Source organism: Myodes glareolus, chromosome 13 (assembly GCF_982192425.1).
Source record: "Myodes glareolus chromosome 13, mMyoGla1.1, whole genome shotgun sequence".
Classification (NCBI taxonomy): Eukaryota; Metazoa; Chordata; class Mammalia; order Rodentia; family Cricetidae; genus Myodes; species Myodes glareolus.
In genome coordinates, this window is record NC_142038.1 from 72,060,482 (window position 1) to 72,076,989 (window position 16,508).

The following is a 16,508-nucleotide window of genomic DNA, read 5'->3' on the forward strand; positions in this document are numbered from 1 at the left end:
TGTACCCAAAGGATGTTCATACCACATGAACATATGATCAACTATGTTTATAGCAGCATTATTCATAATAGCTAGAACCTAGAAATAACCTAGATGCCCCTCAACCAAAGAAGGAAAATGTGGTCCATCTACACAATGGAATACACAGCAGTAAAGAACAATGACATCTTGCAAATTTCAGGCATATGGACGGAACTAGAAAAAGCCATCCTGAAGTAATCCAGACCCAAAAAGACAAATATAATATGCCCTCACTCATAAGTAGATAATAGACATAAAGCAAAGGACAACCATCCTACAGGCCACAACCCCAGAGAACCAAAGTAACAAAAAGAACCCTAAGAGAGAGATACATTGATCTGCCTAGAAAGGAGAAAAAGACAAGATTTCCTTAATAAATTGGGAGTGTAGAGGGCGGGGTGGTGGTGGTGGAAGGGGAGGGTGGAAAATGTATAGCACATTCCTATCCAAACAATTAAAGTGAGGATTAAAAAAAAAGTGAGCTGAACACCAGCATTAACCTGTTTTCTGACTGCAGACAGCATATGATCATCTATTTCACATTCCTGCTACTAGACCTCCCCAGCCTTGATGGATTGCTTATCTTTTACACCAGGAATCAGAATAAACTCTCCTCCCTAAGTTGATCTCTGGTTGGGTATTTTGTTGCAGGGACAAGTAGGTAATACAGGAATGAAGCTCAGTGGTAGAACCTTTGTATGACAAAACTCAGTTCAGTCCTCAGCACCAAACACACACACACATATATGAGAGAGAGGGAGGGAGGAAGGGAGGGAGGGAAAGAGAGAGCCTGTTAAATAGCTTTCTGTATTAATTAGTCTGTGACTTTCTGTACCAGTTTCAATGGTACACACAGGAATTTGTAAAGCTTTAATTAGATTTAAACAATACACTAAGGTTTATGTTTTTAGCTAAGTACAGCAGTTAGGCAGGATGTAAAGCTGTTACTAAAAATCTCCAAACAACAAGTGTTACTCCTGCATTGTTTCCTAGTATGTGTGATATGTGTGAATGGTTTACATAAAAACACAACCATTTACTAAATTCTCAAAGTCACCCCAAAGGACACATATTTTTTTTTTTCCCAAACAGGAAACAAAAGTAAAATAAAATAATTTGCCCAAGGTGAGTGTCACAGGCTTTTTATGGCTGTGGTAAAACATATAAAAATCATGAGCAAAAGTAACTTGAAGAGGAAAAAGTTTATTTCAGTTTACAGTTCCACATCACACAGTACACTACTGAGGGAAGAGCAATAGGACAGGAACTAGAGGCTCCTGCTGGAGCAGAGGCAGAGGCTGCAGAGGAGTGGTAGGTACTGCTTTGCTCAGCATGTTTTCTTATAGCACTCAGGGCTACAGGCCCAGTGGTGGCACCACCCACAGAGAGCTGAATTGTCCATTGAACACCTATCAATAAAATGCACCACAGGCTTACCCAGACAAACCAGGTAAGGGCATTTTCAGATTGGGGTTCCTTCTACTAAAAAGGACTCTATCTTGTGTCAAGTTCACACAGAACTAGCCCACAGAATTGGCTATGTTTTACAAGAGACCAGAGCCACTTATGTGAAACCTTTATTTTCCACTGACAGTTTATACTGGTCAACTGAAGTTGAGAAATAAGCAGTGATTAAGAAGAGACTGACATCACTGAAGGGAAATCTTCTGGAAATCTTTTCTCTGGATCAGCACACAAGGAGCTGTGTTCCAGAGCCATCCAGGGATGTATCATGTGCTGTTAGTTGATGTTGATAGTCTAAGGGTCACTCACTGGTACTGGTTTTAAAGGCATGAAATGTTCATGGAGAGCCACTGAGTCTTGGTACCGTGTGGTAGGGCTACAAACCCTAAGGAAAGTCCATTGGCCAAGATACAGACTTAGTTGCTGTAGAGACTCAGGTAGTGGGCTCATGGAGAGAAATGGAGGCCTGGCACTATGTGATAGAGTTAAAGTCCTTGAAGAGAGGTCATGAAAGGCTACTGGCAAAGATACAGGCCATTTGTACAGTATTTTGGAGATGTCAGTACCATTGGATGACCACCAAGAACTTGCTGTAGAGTGGAGTCAGCTTGAACCTGTGAGACAAGCTGTGTGTGCCGTAGATTAGGCAATAAACTTCATCAAGATAATCCCTCACAGGCTTTCCCTGAAGCCTATATGTGACATTGAAAAATGAGACAGAATATCACAAGAATGGTACAATGCAAAACTCTCTACTAGGCTATATTCACACATATGACCACAATATGATTTTTCCCCTCTGCAGAATATTAACTGGAACTTTTGAGGGCAATTTGTAGACACACTTAACTGATTCTACAACAAAGAAAGTTCAAATCAGCAAGTACCTTGGTCCTGTTAACGTTCCTAAAAATTATGCCTTAACATTGCTGTGCTTTCTGCTTGAACCATATCATCACCAGTATAAAGTTTTAATTCTAAATAAATTTCTCTCAAAAAAATCCTAATGAAACAAATATGTCATGTGTAAGTTTGAAGAGTTTTATATGTTTTAAACGTGCTTGCTGGGTCAGTAAACTGGCTCAGCAGGTTAAGGACACTTGCTGCCAAGCCTGATGACCTGAAGTGATCTCCAGTCTCACATAAAAAAGAAGACCAACTCCTGCAAGTTGTTCTCAGACCTCCACATGAAAACACACACAAAATATAAAAATATCTTTTAATGTTTCTTTTGAAAAAAAGACTATTGAGGCTAGGGAAGCAATTGAGTGGGTAAGAGTGCTGCTGCACAAATGTGACAACCTGAGTTGGATCCAAAGCATTCACATTAAAAAAAAAAAATCAACGATCCTTAATATTGTGTTAAGATCCTGCTATGCGAGCATACAGTGTCAAGTGTGGTCCCCAGCACCCATGTGTAAAGCCATGCTGGTACACTTCTGCTGTGTGAGCATACGGTGCCCAAGTGTGGTTCCCAGCACCCATGTGAAAAGCCATGTTGGTGTGCTCCTGCTATGCGAGCATACGATGTCAAGTGTGGGTCTCCAGCACCCATATGAAAAGTCATGTTGGTATGCTCCTGCTGTGTGAGCAGACGGTTCCAAATGTGGGTCCCCAGCACCCATGTGAAAAGTCATGTTAGTATGCGCCTGCTGTGCGAGCATACAGTCCCATGTGGGTTCCAGCACCCGTGTGAAAAGCCATGTTGGTAACTCTTGAAATCCCAGGGCTCAGTGGTGGAGTCAGGAAGGTACTCCTGACCAAACAGTGAGCTCCAGACTCAGTGAGACCTTGTTATCAAACGTAAGATAGAGGGGTGAAAGTGGAAGACATCCATACATACACCACGCATGTGTATACCACAAAAAGGCTTTCTATTAGAATTTTTGAAAAAGATTATCTTGGTAAGAGAAACTCAACGAGCCAAGAAAAGCTTTCATAATAACTATGTTTAGCATTCTTTGTGAGTCAAACAGCAGGCAAATTTGTAACTACTGCAAAGGAAGTGATACAGCAATTTAGATCTAAGTGAGATTCCAGAACCAAATGTCCATAGTCCAAAATAAATAAGAGACTCACTGCCAGGCAGGTCACAATCCTCCAGGGATTGGCTACCAATGAAAACTGCTGCAAAGTCAGTGATTGAGCAAAGTTTTGTGTTTTGTTGGTTTTTTAATCATAAAATAATGGTTTTAATGGTGTATTTTAAATAATCTTAAACATCTGATCACTAAGATTACACAAATGTGGGAACACATTGTACTTTACAAAAAATAAAGCTAAGTATTTAAATATACAAAACAACTTTGGGTATAGATTTTTTTGTTAAGTTATTTAACATATACATAATTTATGGCATTTTACATAACTTCCTAAAACAAAAACTGTGGCCAACTAAACTCTTATAACAATGTAGAATATGGCCATAACAGATACTGTGGGAAGAACAGAATGTATAGTGATATACTAGAGGTATTTCCCCTGAATCCTTCCCCTAGTATTTTCCTTTAATTATCTTCTGGGAGGGTGTGGCATTATTTTGGTATGTGATTTCAATTCCACTATTATTTTTTTGTCAGCTATAATTTACGTAGGTAGATTTAAAAAATAGAGGGGAGGTGTTTTGAATATCGGATTCCTCTGTGCAGAGTGGTACATAATGTGTTGCTCACAGAGCCACAACCCCAAGGGTGAGACACTGAAAGCACCTCTTAAGACAATCGAAGGGTGTCCTAGAATGTTCTTGCCAGCAGTTAGAGATTTTGAAAAGCACAAGATGCTTAAAACATAATATAACTGGGAGATTCTTTACAAAAGAAAGACCTCCATCTTGGGAAATAAGATAATACAAAAAAAAAAAAGGCATCATCTTTTGAAATACTATAACTAAATGTTTGCCAGGTTTTCTTCTTTGGTTGACCTATGATTTCTTCTTTCTTTCTTTCTTTCTTTCTTTCTTTCTTTCTTTCTTTCTTTCTTTCTTTCTTCTTTCTTCTTTCTTTCTTTCTTTCTTTCTTTCTTTCTTTCTTTCTTTCTTTCTTCTTTCTTTCTTTTTTTGCCATCACCAAAACAAGAACCAGCTTTGTCATTCCAAGTGCAGCCACCTTCCTTGGGCACATGGTATACATATCTGTTTCATATTGCCATTTTCATTCTTTCCTTGTCAATTTGAATGCAAGGACTCATATTCCTTCTAGTAGATTTTCCATTTTTCAGTGAGGTATATCAGTAGCAACTTCAGCTTTGATACTTAGCTGACAAGGATGCCTCACTAGGTATAAACAGTGCAGTGTGGGGAGCCAGAGAGACAGCAACCTCAGGCACAAATGGTCCCATCAGCTGTGTTTGTAATTCTAGCTCAGCTAATTCAAGTCAATAGTGACCCTATGCTGTGGCTTGTCACATGTCGACTTCAGAAGGTACCTGTCACAGTTAGCTACCTAACTTCTAATTGCAGACATGAAATCTAACACTAGGAGATAGGTTCAGTATAGGATATATTCTGATGCTTCCTTTCTCCTATATCTAGATGCAGTCTGTATCAGAAAGGGGTACCTTATTGCTATGGTGTGAAAAAATAAAACAAACAGAAAACGGAGACGGTAAGAGGGAGCCCCTAGCTGCTGTAATTGAATGCAGGTGGGTAGGTGATACTTCTATATAAAAGTATATATAGAAGTATATAAAGTATACTCTAAAGTACTGACCTTCAGAAAGCATCTGAATTCTCATCTGCAAAAACCCACAGGACACACAGACAAAATGTAGTTTAGAAAAGAAAACAGAAAGAGCAAGCCTGTCAGTGTAAGCAGTCGCCTTCCACACTGGGGACTGTTTCCCAGAGTGGATCTCAGGACAGGGCAACAGCGCTCTCCACATCTTCTTTGGCAGTAAACAGTGAGCGTCTGGATGGATGGACGGAAGGATGGAAGGATGGATGGATAGATGGATGGAGTGATCACTTCAGAAGGGCAAGGTATAGGGCTCGAGAATACTTCATCTCTCTTTCCTGTTCCATACAGAATATCAAGTCCCTGAGGCAGATTCTCGTGATTCTTGGTCGAAGCAATGGTTTGGTGGCCATTAGGCTGGACGTCCCAGAAGCAGAAGGGTTATCTTTGAAGCCCTAAACAGGTATAGGGGAAGGGGGAGGGGGAAAGAGAGAATTAGTTTAAAATAAGGATTCTCATAAAGGAAAAACTTGTTTCTTGTGGCACATAAGAGCTCACTGTCCATATGGAAGGCTAAACCCACTGAGGTCATGACATCATTTACTTCTCTGTCCTGGCCTGGCAGGAAATGGTTTGATTTCTTTGAATGAAATGATTTCTTCTCTTCTAGGTGCTCCTTTGCTCTACTCTCCTGCCCATCCCACTTAAAAGATTTTACAAAAAACTTCAAAGTGATGGATAAATTTATTTTGATCCTGCGGCTGATGAAGAGTTACACATACATAAAAAAATCCATTGCTTCAAAGGACAGCAGTTTGTTGTGTATCAATAGTAAAAATAAACATAAGAAAAGCCCATTATGGTTCAAATTTCATCATGTCACAGTACCAAAAAATCTTAATCGCTCCCCAGTAGCCAGAGCTTCACTTGACAATTTGTTTCCTTTCTTTCATATAACATTGCAGCAAAGTGTGTGAGGGCAGTTTCCATTGCTCAGACGAGACAGGAAAATTACCTTAGCCTTAGTCATATGTCCTAAGTCTCACAGCAAAGGAGTAATAGGTCTCAATTTTTAATTTGATATGAAGTTAGTCACTGTGTTATGTTATATTATTGATAGTGCCAGGTAAGCACTCACCATTCTGGTTGCCTCCAAGCATACATTTCCCACTCTTTTACAAAGAACCTTAGCTACATATTTCTCTGCAAGAGGATGCTTCCATACCATCACTAACCAGCCAGACCAGAAGCTCTCTAAGCACAATGACTATTATTTACAGCCCTCCAGAACTTGTCAAATCGTGAACAAACAGCATGAGTATCCATAGTATTTTCTTTTAGAAAAGGGTCTCACTATATAGCTCTGGTTGGTCTGGAACTCACTGTGTAGTTAGGCCAGCCTCAAACTCAAGAGATCTATTTGTCTCTTGCTCTGAAGTGTTGGCATTAAAAGCAATGTACTACCACACCCAGCATAATAATATTTTCTTAACTGAATTTACTGACTATAAACACAACAACCAATATAAGTTTCAAATTCATCCAAGAATAAATTGAAACCCAGTACTCCTGCATTAAGACCATTTCCTGAACACTGACATCTATGCACGATTATGTCAAATTATTTATTTATTATTATTATTTTGTGAATTATGATGTGGGGCTGGGGGGAGGCACATACATGCTATGGTGTGTATGTGGAAGCCTGAGAACAACTCTATAGAATTGGTTATCTCCTATATTTATATGGGTTCTAGGAATCAAACTCAGGTTGTCAAGCATTTGTGGCAAGTAGTCTATCCACTGAGCCATCTCAATGTCAGAAAGCAAGCAAGCAAGCAAGCAAGCAAGAAAGAAAGAAAGACAATCAACAGTTTTACCCAGCTATGACATTTATGAACCACAGAGGCAACCAGAATGGCATGACTACACTTTGGGTGCAGTACTGCCATGCATACCATGGCAGTAACCAACATATCTCTAATTAGACTTAAGACCCACTCAAAAGGAGGCATACCATGCCTGGTACTGGAAACCTGGCTAACTGTTCAGTACTAGTAAAATCCTGGTTACTGGAGGAGAATCTACAATCATAATTTTACTAAACTAAGTATTTCCTAACCATAATCCATTAAGTATTTGTCCTTATACCAACAGATAAGAGCAGTCTTCAACCTTCACCAATAAAACCTCTCTTTGTAACAGCCAGAGATCATTACAGAAAACTACAACCACCTAAAAATCAGAGGGCAACATTAAGCCACCAGAGGTCAGGCAGTGGTGGCACGCACCTTATATGCAGAATTTAGGAGAGAGAGGCAGATGGATCTCTGTGAGTTCAAGTCCACCCTGCACTACATAAGATCAATGCAGAAACAGATCCAGCTGGTGGTGAAGCACACATTGAATCTCAGTACTAGGGAGTCATATGCCTTTAATTCTAGCACTAAAGGGGAATATAAGAGGGGAAGAGACAGAGGCCTAGGGCTTAGTATGCAGTTGCCCAGTCTTGGTAGAGGTAAGACTTCTCCAATGGTTTGAATGCATTGCTTTTCTTCCCTTCAGCTTGAACCCCAATCTCTCTCTCTCTCTCTCTCTCTCTCTCTCTCTCTCTCTCTCTCTCTGTTATTTGAGATACAAGTATGCACTCTAAAGAATTAAAGTAGTGCTAACTGATTCTTCTTTATATAGAAAAGTTTAGGTTTGTGATTCCTTTAAGATTCCATTTCAAGATAAGTAATAAAGCAACTGGCCCTTTCTGTGTAACTGCAAAATGCAACCTGCTAGTAAAAGACATGACTGAGAAGAATAGCTTCCTTGCCTATATGGTTAATTTATAAGAAGTTGCTAGAGTATGTGGGTTCTTAGGGAAATTTATTTTTCACCTGTAATATGTAAAGTGTTTTATCATGTAATAAATATGAAAAAGATATTGTTTTTTTACTTGTATTCATTCACCTGAAAAACAGAATGAAACCACATTTTAATTTTTATAGTGCCTGAAAGATTCTGATAGGGTATATAAGCTGTAAGGGAAAGAATATTTAAGAATTAAATAAATTAAGTTAAAATGGGCTAGAAGAAAAACACCAATGAGAGAGTTCGAAGGAAAACATCAAGAATGTAGGAACTAGAAGGAAAACACCAAGAATAAACATAGGTTAGAAAGAATATATCAACAATGAAGAGTAGAAAATCACTGGGAAAATAAAGAATAGAGAATGCAATAAAAGAATAAAGGCTTTCCTTTATTCTATAGAGGTTTCTGAAGGAAACCATCAAGAAAGTACGTGAGTGTTTTTTTTCCCCCCAACCCCCTTGGATAGAAAAGTTTAGTATGCAGTGACACTGTGGATTTCCCTTTGAGTCCTGTGCTGCCTGGAGGCTGGTTGCCTAGACAATGATAATCTTGTTTATAAGAGTTAGATTTATTTAAAACATTAGTGCATTCTAAAGAAGTACTGATACCAGGCATGGTGGTGCACACCTTTAGTCCCAGTCCTTGAGGGGCAGAGGTAGGTGGATCTCCACAAGGCCAGCATAGCATACAGAATAAGTTTTGGGACAGCCAAGGCTACACAGAGAAACCCTGTCTTGAAAAAAAAAAGTACTGAAAGAAAGAAGGAAGACAGGGACAAAGGAAGGATGGAAAGAAGAATGGCAGGGAGGGACGGAGGATAGATCTCACTTAGATCAGGTTAGCCCCAAAATCACTTTGCGGCCAAGGATAAACAATGAACTTTTGGCTCTCTTGTCTGTCCCTCTCACATGTTAGGATCACAGACATGTGACACCATGCCTGGTTTATTTGGTGGTGAGGATCAAACCCAGGGCTTCAGCAAGCTGTATAAGGACTTTACCGTTACATGATTTATATAACTGGTCTTAGTAATAAAAACCTGGAGTCAGACATTAGGGGGTTGAAAGTTGAAAGAAAGAGCAGAACAGAGCAGTCAGCCACGATTTGTTTTTACCTCTACGAAATCCTCAGACTGAATGGGGTGTCCTATCAAGTCCTCAGCATTAATGTTGTCTCTAGGAAACTTCAGACTAAATCCTGAGCTCCTGTCTCCTCCTGCCTTATATTCCTCTCTCTGCTCAGCCATATCACTTCCAGTCTCAGTCTCCCTAATGCTGGGATTAAAGGTGTGAGCTACCACCGCTTGGCTCTGTTTCTTTTTTGAGATTGATTCAATCTGGTGTAGCCCTGAGCGGTCTTGAACTCACAGAGATCCGTCTGTCTCTGCCTCTCAAGTACTGAGATTTAAGGTGTGTGCCATCACTGCCTGGACTCCCTAGCTTCACACCCTCATCTTCAGACAAGTGTTATTTGTTAAAACACAAACCAAAGATCACCACATTTGACCTACTTAGCTACATTTCCAGCTCAAGGCAGAGTTTTTCATCCATAAATGATATATTATTGACAATCTATACATATTTAAGTGTTCACACCAAGCATCTTCCTGCAACCAAGCTTGTCATGTTACATAAATTTTAAAATGGCTCAGAAATTCTGTCTTTATGAAAAGACAGAAAAGTCATTTTTAGCAAAAGTCACATATAGTGAAGTAAACTGTAACAATTGAGAGAACCCAGGACACAAAGGAACTGTATGGTTCTATTTAGCAAGGCTCCAAGAATCAGGTAGTGAGTTCTTGGGGAACGAAGGAGCAATTAGAAGGGTACAGTGGTTTTCTAAAGCTCCCATGATGCTTCCCTTTTATCCTGAGCACTGATTAGGTGGGTTATGTTCCCTACATAAAAATTTAGTCAGCTTATGATTTGATTTTTGTTTCTTCTGCACCAATGTTGCACTCTGACAGAAAATAAAAACTAGTAGAAAAACCCCATCTCATCTCTGTAGGAAATTAAAAGGAAAGTGTAAGAATGGAACAAAAAGGTAAGACTACAGAGACCCAATCATCTAGATAAAGAACAAAGGGGTCACAGTTCATGTCTGTCATGTGACAAGCCTAAAGGATCCAAGGGAAAGAGTTGCATTATAGCTGGCAGTCAAGGGTTGAAGAGGAGGTCATTCCAACAGGAGGCAGTAGAAGGCCTGAGGCAATGTTATAAATCATACAAACCCCATGGGACATTCTACAATCCATCACAAACGGCTTTCATAATTTACAACTTCACAAAGGTGATAGCATTCTCTTCACCAAAATCATGACTGATTTAGAAAGCCGAATTCTTGAATCTGTATGCAAAATAAATTCCTATCATTTTTATAATTGGGATAGTTAACAACAATTCTGACTGGTTAGAAACTAACAATCTAACAAATCCTCTGTGGCCACAATAATCAGGCAATTCTTGGTCATTGGATGACAGCTTACATCCATCAACACCAAACCTGCCTCTTCCCACCAGTGTTCTTTTCCCTCCATGCCACTAGCGCACTCACCCAGTTCTACAGTGCCATGACTAATTCACTAATGTAGTTCAGGGAGCACATACAAGAAAAACAGGCTTTTATAAAGAACACATTGTTTATTTCTGAAACAGAGGGATTCTTAATCCATTTCTTACATTAGGATATTTTTTTTATATAGATTCTTACTAGAATGAAAGAGTAAAATGGAAAAGCAATCAACTCACCAAATGCCTAACCAAACCTACTGTCAGCACCCTCTAGAACTACAGACCAATTAAACTAGTTTCACAATTTGTTAGATTGTTTCATTGAACAAAGTTTCTTATTTCTATCTAGAAAAAAACAGCAGGAACTCTTTTATTTTTGTAAGGAGAAAGTGAGTACCAGTAGTTAACAGCTGTAGATATAAGCCACTTAGCAGTGACTAAAAAACAATCATTCACATTTTATTCTCATCTACATAATAGAGGAAGTAATATAAAATAAAATCTTTAAAAGCCTTTCAACTTTTCCTTAAATTATATTACTACTACACCAAGTTAGAAGCCAAAACAAGAGCTGTGTGAACCAAGTGGCTACAAAAGTTTTGCCACAGGTCCCTCACTTTATCCAAATGTCAGCACCCTTGCAGAAGAGGGGCAGAAGATTCTAAGAGTCAGGATTGGGAGAACTTGATGAAAACAGTGTCTTCTGGACATGACAGGACCACTGCACTCATAGACCCACAGCTACTACGTCAGTCAGCAGAACGCTGTGTGAGATCCAGTTCTGCTTTCCACATGCTGAGAAGCTACTGACAGCTGATGACTTCTGAGGGAGGGCGAGTCAGTGTTCCTTACGGGTGTGGCCCTGGCAACCAACCATGCTCTAGTGGATGGTCCCACATACATTAGTGGGATGGGCAACACAAACTGGACTTGACTGGATATTAAAAAAGGACATGAAGTTGGGAGGAGGCAGGGAGTTGGGGAGTGAATCTGAAAGAATTGGGGGAAGAGTCAGCAGGAATCTGATCAAAATGTAGTATAAGAATTTATAAAATTCTAGAAGAATTAAAAAAATATTCCATTAAAAACCTGTAACCAGACAAAGTAACCTGGCTCCATGCTAACCCACAGCCTGATCCAGTTCAAGTATCGTGTCACGAGATACTGAACAGAAAAAACACTAGTTGTCAACTTCATAAACAACCTCAAACAGACTACTTAACTTCTCTGTGCGTTAGTTTCTTAAACTGCAAACAAGAATACTAACAAGTATCCTTATGATAGAGGGTCCTAAAAGATCCATATGAAGATTAAATGAGAACAACATTTGGGACACATTATGTGATCTCTAAGTGTTGGCCTTTATCAGTCATTGGGAGTCACAAACTGTTTGCAAACAGGGAAGAATATAACTTTACTCCAGAAATTTCCTCCTAATTAATTTTACCATACCACCTGTACCCTATCATCTCAAGCCCTAATTAAATGGCTAACCTACTAACTTTAGAAAAATGACAAATACTGTCAGACTTCTCTTGTTTCTCGGTGAACTTTTTTAATTTCAGGGAATTTCAGTGCTTAAAATTAAAATGTAGACTAATGGCCACTTCTATATGGAGCTGCTGGACAATGGATACTTCTACAGACATCTTTCCTATACTTCTCAATAAAATCACAGAAAAGCTGCTGTAACCTTATCAAACACTGTCTCTAGCTGACTCCACACTGTTCCCTGAATTGTAAGACTAAGAAAACACAAAAGTTCTCTGAACCTTAACAGTTAACCAAGCACAAAAACTGGGGCATTTTTAACAGAGAGGAACTGGAAACAATGGTTCACCACATTTCTCAGGTGCTCTGTCCAATCTATACTAAAGCCCAGTGCCAAGCCATTCTAACATTCTAATCTTATGGTAGATCTAAGTGTTTTTTTTTTTTAAACTTGAAGGACAAAACAATGTTAGCCATGGGATTTAGGGATCAGGATGAAACCTGGTTCCAGGATAAAAACTCAATAAAATATTCTCTAGGACCCAGAAGCAAGGATAACTAGGCACACTGGGACTGGCTCAGAAGACAAGAGCATTTGCAGCACATGCGTGAGAACCTGAGTTCAGATATCCAGAAGCCACATTTAAAAAGTTGGGCATGATCAGAAATATATACTTGTAACACCAGTACTATAGGGAGGCATCAAAATAGGAGAATTGCTAGGGCTGCAAGCTCCAAGTTCAGTAAGAGACCATGTCTTGAGGGAAGAAAGTGGAGAGTAACAGACATCCATCATCTTCTTCTGGTCTATACATGCACACATGCACAGGTGAACACAATTGCACAGGCATATATCATGACCTCAAATAAATAAATGAAGTTTCTGCCTGACCCAAGGCAATAATACATAGAATCTATACTTAAAAATCTAAACTATTGGTTGGAGACACAAGTCAGTTGATAGAGTGCCGGCTCAACCCTTAGCACCACACAAACCAAGTACGATGGCTCTGTGAGTTCAGCACTTGGATGCTGGAGGCAGGGAGATAAAGAGCTCAAGGTCAACCACATTGACACAGTGAGCTGAAGACCAGCCTGGGCTACACAATACCCTGACTTAAATCAAAAAACAAGACTGTTTTCTAAACCTTAAAGAAAACACAGCAGAACATACTGAACTTTAAGACTGACTGCCCTCTGCTGGTTAACAAGCAGAAGTTTTGAAGTTATAGGTCTCTGACTCACACTCAATATCCTTGAGAATTATAGCATGGCACAAGCAGTCTGACATGTCTTGTCTCTGCCCAAAAGTTCTGTCATTCCTAAGTGTGTTTCAAAAGAAGTAGAGACTTCAGTGACACTGAACCACAGGCTATGAACTCTAATTGTAGTTCTGAAATTATGTCAGCTACAAAGGAAATACACTGACCCTTATTCTTTACCTCAGGCCCCAATGTTCAATTTTCTAGAAAAGCTTCCAGTAAATGTACTATACATACCCCACAATCAACACACTTTGAACCGTTATTCTTTCCCTTTTTCCTCTTCATTTTATTTCAAGGAATACAAATGTATGTACAAAAATGTCCAATCCAGAAACCTGGACGAGACCCTGAGCCTTTCCTTCCACTATGATTACCTGCCACTCTTACCAATCCTACTTACTTCTTTCAACATTTTTACTGTTATTACCTACTATTTGAAAAACTAATAATTTTAAACAGTCTATCTACTGTGTTACTATTGCTTACCCTGCAGTGTGAATGACTGTTCTAAAACAATAATCTAGCAATATGGTTTGCCTGCTTAAAATGCTCCAATGACTAAAAATCTACAGGACCAAAATCAAACACACAAAGACAGGATATAAATAGTCATTTACAACCATAATATAGTCAGTCTTGTCTCTCATTTCTTTATTGCTATCACAAACTACTGATCATAGAAGAAGTAACTTCTCCTTTTGATGCAGCCAGTTAATGGCAAACAGTATGCTTTCTTCCTGAAAGGACATTCTAGAGTCCAGCTACTGTATTCTCAAGTCCCAACACTGAAATGTTTAAGGCTTCAAGTCAGGTATGTTCCCCAATGTCTACAAGCACCAACTAGTCCAGTTCTAGACTAGGTGCACTCTCATATACTTTCTTGGTGTTCTTCTAAAACTTCATACCTGCTGTGCAATTATCTCTAACCCATCATTCACTGTACTTTAGAAGATGTCTGTGGCCTATGAAGATTTTTACAGTCGTGGAGAAAGGATCTCATCATTATGTATAGGTTGATTCCTGTGCAGAATCCAGTATCCCACAATAATGTAATTGGCATGAATGAACAGTGAAATTGAGCTAATAACAATCCTTGGCCCTTTTGAGTCAAAATAGTGTTGCTAGTCTTAGCTTTAAGTCAAATAAATCTAGAAGGAAAATGTAAAGTTCTTGATTGGTATATTTGTAAAGTATTATCTAGTCCTCTAAAAAGTTTTTTTATCTATTCACTCTCGCCAAGCTACTACCAGGTAGAATTTATTCAAAACAATGGTCTTTTTAAAGTTTTTCCTCCTCCAACATTTTCAAAATAATGAGAAGACATTTCAGCAGCTGGCCAAGTAATAAAACACCTAAGAATATCAAATGGCTAATTCCTTGAGTTCTTCATATATTTTGGGTATTAGCCCTCTGTTCTACGTGTGTTTTGTGAAAATCTTTTTTCATTCTACGGATTGCTACTTCAGCTTTTGACAGTGTCCTTTGAATTACAGAGGCTTTTCAGTTTTATGAGGTCCCATTTCTTAATTATCGATCTTAGTGTCTGTGTTGTTGCTACAGAAACCTATAGAATGGGAAAAGATCTTCACCAACCCCACAACTGACAGAGGGCTGATCTCCAAAATATACAAAGAACTAAAGAAACTAGATATCAAAAACTCAAATAATCCAATTAGAAAATGAGGTACAGACATAAAGATTTCTCAACAAAGGAATCTCAAATGGCCAAGAATCACGTAAACGTAAATCAAAACAACTCTGAGATTCCATCTTACACCTTTCAGAATGGCTAGGATCAAAAACTCAAGTGTTAGTTCATGCTGAAGAGGATATGGAACAAGGGAAACGTGTTTCTACTGTCGGTAGGAGTGCAAACTTGTACAGTCACTTTGGAAGTCAGTGTTGTGGTTTCTCAGAAAACTGGGGATCAATCTACCTCAAGACTCAGCTATACCATTCTTTAGTATATGTTCAAAAGAAGCTTCACCATATCACAAGAAGACTTGCATAACTATGTTCATAGCAGCTTCACTCAAAATAGCCAGAAACTGAAAACAATCTAGATGTCCCTCAATGGAAGAATGGATAAAGAAAATGTTGTATATTTACACAACAGAGTATTACTCAGCAGTTAAAAGCAATGGCATCTTGAAATTTGCAGGCAAATGAATAGAACTAGAAAAGATCATCTTGAGGGAGGTAACCCAGACCCAGGTAGATAAACTTGTTATGTACTTTTAAGAAGACAGTAGCCATTAGGAAAAGGAGAAACATGCTACAATCCACAGACCCAGAAAGCTAAATAACAAAGAGGACTGGGATGTGGAGGGAGAGGTGTTTTCCAAGAATCTCACTGTGAAGGGAAAATACAAAGGGACATTGCCAATGGGTGGGGGAGGGGCCTGGAACAGGGAATAGGTATGGGGACAGGAAGGAAGATAGGTAGATAGGTGAGGGTGGGGAAGATGTAGGGAGAGACAAAGGGAATTGGCCGGCATGTCTGGAATGAGCTAGAAACCTAGTGCAACGGAAACTCCCAAGAATCTATGAGAGTGATCCTAGCTAAGACTCCTAGCAATGGGGGATATGAAGCCTGAACTGGCCATCTCTTGTAACCAGGCAAGACTTCTAGGGAAGGGATTGGGACACCAACCCAACCACAAACCCTTCAACCTACAATTTGTCCTGCCTACAAGATGTGCTGGGGTAAAGATGGTGCCTAGCCCAATTGCTTCACCCAGCAACTGATGGAAACAGATGTAGAGACCCACAGCCAAACAATTTTTTTGGGAGACTCCTGCAGAAGAGGGGGAGGAAGGATTGTAGGAACCAGAGGACTCGAAAAAACACCCCCCCAAAAGCCAAACCATAAAACCAATTAACCTGGGCTCATAGGGGCTCACCGAAACTGAACTGACAACCAGGGAGTCTGGAAAGGAATGACCTAGGTCCTCTTCATGTATGTTCGAGTTGTGTAGTTTGATCCTCTTATGAAACATCTAACAGTGAGAGCAGGGGCTGTCTCTGACTGTGATAACCTGCTGAATTTCCTCATCTAGCCTTAACAGAAGAGAGGAGAGGGTGCCTAGTCTCACTGCAACTTAATATACCTTGGCTGGGTGATATCCATTGGCGGGGGGAGGGTCCACAAGTAAATGAAATGAAACGGTAGAAGAGTGGTAGATGGCGAGGAGTAGAGTGGAGGAGTGATTGGGAGGAGAGGAAG

At 39.5% G+C, this 16,508-nt stretch overlaps 1 protein-coding gene across 1 annotated transcript in view; it reads right to left on the reverse strand.

Moving 5' to 3' along the window:
• Window positions 1-1,204: 1,204 nt before the first annotated feature.
• Window positions 1,205-16,508, reverse strand: part of Taf4b (TATA-box binding protein associated factor 4b) — a 107,264-nt gene continuing 91,960 nt past the window's right edge. Inside the window, exon 15 of the mRNA XM_048447920.3 lies at window positions 1,205-5,611. Within this exon, the coding sequence (XP_048303877.1) occupies window positions 5,444-5,611 (168 nt within the window). The 3' untranslated portion in view covers window positions 1,205-5,443. The remainder of the gene's footprint in view (window positions 5,612-16,508) is intronic.